The sequence below is a fragment of the Papilio polytes genome, unplaced genomic scaffold (genome assembly GCF_000836215.1).
Source record: "Papilio polytes unplaced genomic scaffold, Ppol_1.0 DF822733.1, whole genome shotgun sequence".
Classification (NCBI taxonomy): domain Eukaryota; kingdom Metazoa; phylum Arthropoda; class Insecta; order Lepidoptera; family Papilionidae; genus Papilio; species Papilio polytes.
In genome coordinates this window covers 706,928-708,662 of record NW_013526471.1, presented here as the reverse complement: position 1 = coordinate 708,662, position 1,735 = coordinate 706,928, and the positions used below count along the sequence as shown (strand labels likewise).

Genomic DNA, 1,735 nt, shown 5'->3' with positions numbered 1-1,735 from the left:
TTTTAAATTTCTAAATTAAATAATGAATATCTCACACTGATAGCGTCAAGGGATCTGTTCTGCGTGATGACGAACTTCTTGAGGAGCACGGCCTCCCTGACGCTGTAGAGGCACACGTGCTTGGAGTTGCCGCCGCACAGCACGCTGCCGCCGTCCGCCGAGTAACATATTGTCGTGAAAGCCCTGAAATTACATTAATTTACTTAAAATTACATAAACAATACATTTACAGTAAACTTTGATACACTAGATATAGGAATAGTAATACAAAAAAATGGATAGTTAATAACACTCTTTTCAGTCTTTTTTGTGATTTTGGCCGACTAAATATTGAAACGAATCTCGGACACTTCGCTTAATAAACGCCGTTTACAAAATATCAGACATCAAAATGTTAATAGAATTTAAGCATTTTTATACAATAAGGTGGCAAACGAGCAAGTGGCAACCTTAATCCGCCAAAATGGCGAACGTTGGCGATGCGTTGCCTACATTTAAGACATCGCATATTTCAATATCGTTTCAATATTCGACCGTTAATACAAGAAAGATACAATAGGTGACAGTTAAACGATTTTAAATGCATCCAAATGATGATGAAGTGCGTTAGTGAATAAAATAGTGTAAAAATGTGATATTAACTTAGATTTAAGTTGTTGCTTAGCTGTAACAAGGTCCGTGTCGCCGCGGCCGGCGCCCAGGTCCGCGCGGCCCTCGATACTGCCGCTCTGCTCGCCGCCCGAACTGAAGAACGTTATATTGCCGTCCAACGTCGACACTGCTATCTGGACCATAAGGAAAACTAAATAAGACACAGTTTTTTACACGGCCTAATTTAAGTCCCTTTCTCTTTACCACCCTTTTCTTGTAAAGAAAGGTTGGGAAGAGGAAGTGGATATGACAGTGGAGGAGATGCATAGGAAGGGGAAATATCCTCTTTATGTGCGTCTCCTCCTCCGTCGGATAAGGGTAGGCAACGCATCCGCAATTGCGGATGCCTATGGGCAGCGGTCGCTTCGCCACTTTGGCGATTTCAGGTGACCGCTTGCCTGTTTGCCACCTTATGTTATAAAAAAAAAAGTTTACATTGAATTATATACCTTTGACATGCCAATAAGAATTAACCAATCATAGTTGTGTAAACACACTTCTTTGTTGCCTAAGATGTCAGCAATTACAACATATTTTTGAATAATTCTTTTTTTAATAAAAAGCCCTACACTTACGTCACGCTTTATGCTATATATTTTCACGCCATTAAACTTAGGGGGTAAATATTTTGGATAAAAAGCTTAATGTGGGAAAGAGACCATATGTTGTTGTCAACGTCAAGGAAGCAAGATTGCCAAGGTTTGTCATGTCATGTCATTTTGACATTTGCTGTTGATAATTTGAAAAATGGAAACATTAAAGTAAAATTTTCATAGTTTCATGCGGATGAAACCGCTGGGGACAGCTAGTTAAGAATAAAACTTGTGAAAAAAATTGTTTTAGGTAACCTCCGAAACGGCTGGACCGATTTCGAAGGAACTTTCACTGGAAGATAGCTAATGTATGCGGGAGTAACTTAGGTTACTTTTTTTATTTCGTATTAACGAATTCACAAGTTACAGTTATTTTTTAATCTTGATTCATACCTCTTCACCGTCCGGTCTATACGCAACTTGCAGCGCGTCAGACGTTAGTTGTATGAGCTCGGAGTCGGTGCTGGTCTCTATGCAGTTCCAGAGGCGCA

The 1,735-nt window shown here is 39.8% G+C and overlaps 1 protein-coding gene across 1 annotated transcript in view; it reads right to left on the bottom strand.

Annotated features, from left to right (window-relative positions):
• LOC106105650 (periodic tryptophan protein 2 homolog) overlaps positions 1-1,735 on the bottom strand; it is an 11,971-nt gene that overhangs the window by 4,895 nt on the left and 5,341 nt on the right. The window contains exons 10-12 of the mRNA XM_013286074.1: positions 1,638-1,735; positions 643-785; positions 36-183 (exon numbers count right to left, since the gene is read on the bottom strand). Coding sequence (XP_013141528.1) covers positions 36-183; positions 643-785; positions 1,638-1,735 — 389 coding nt within the window. The remainder of the gene's footprint in view (positions 1-35; positions 184-642; positions 786-1,637) is intronic.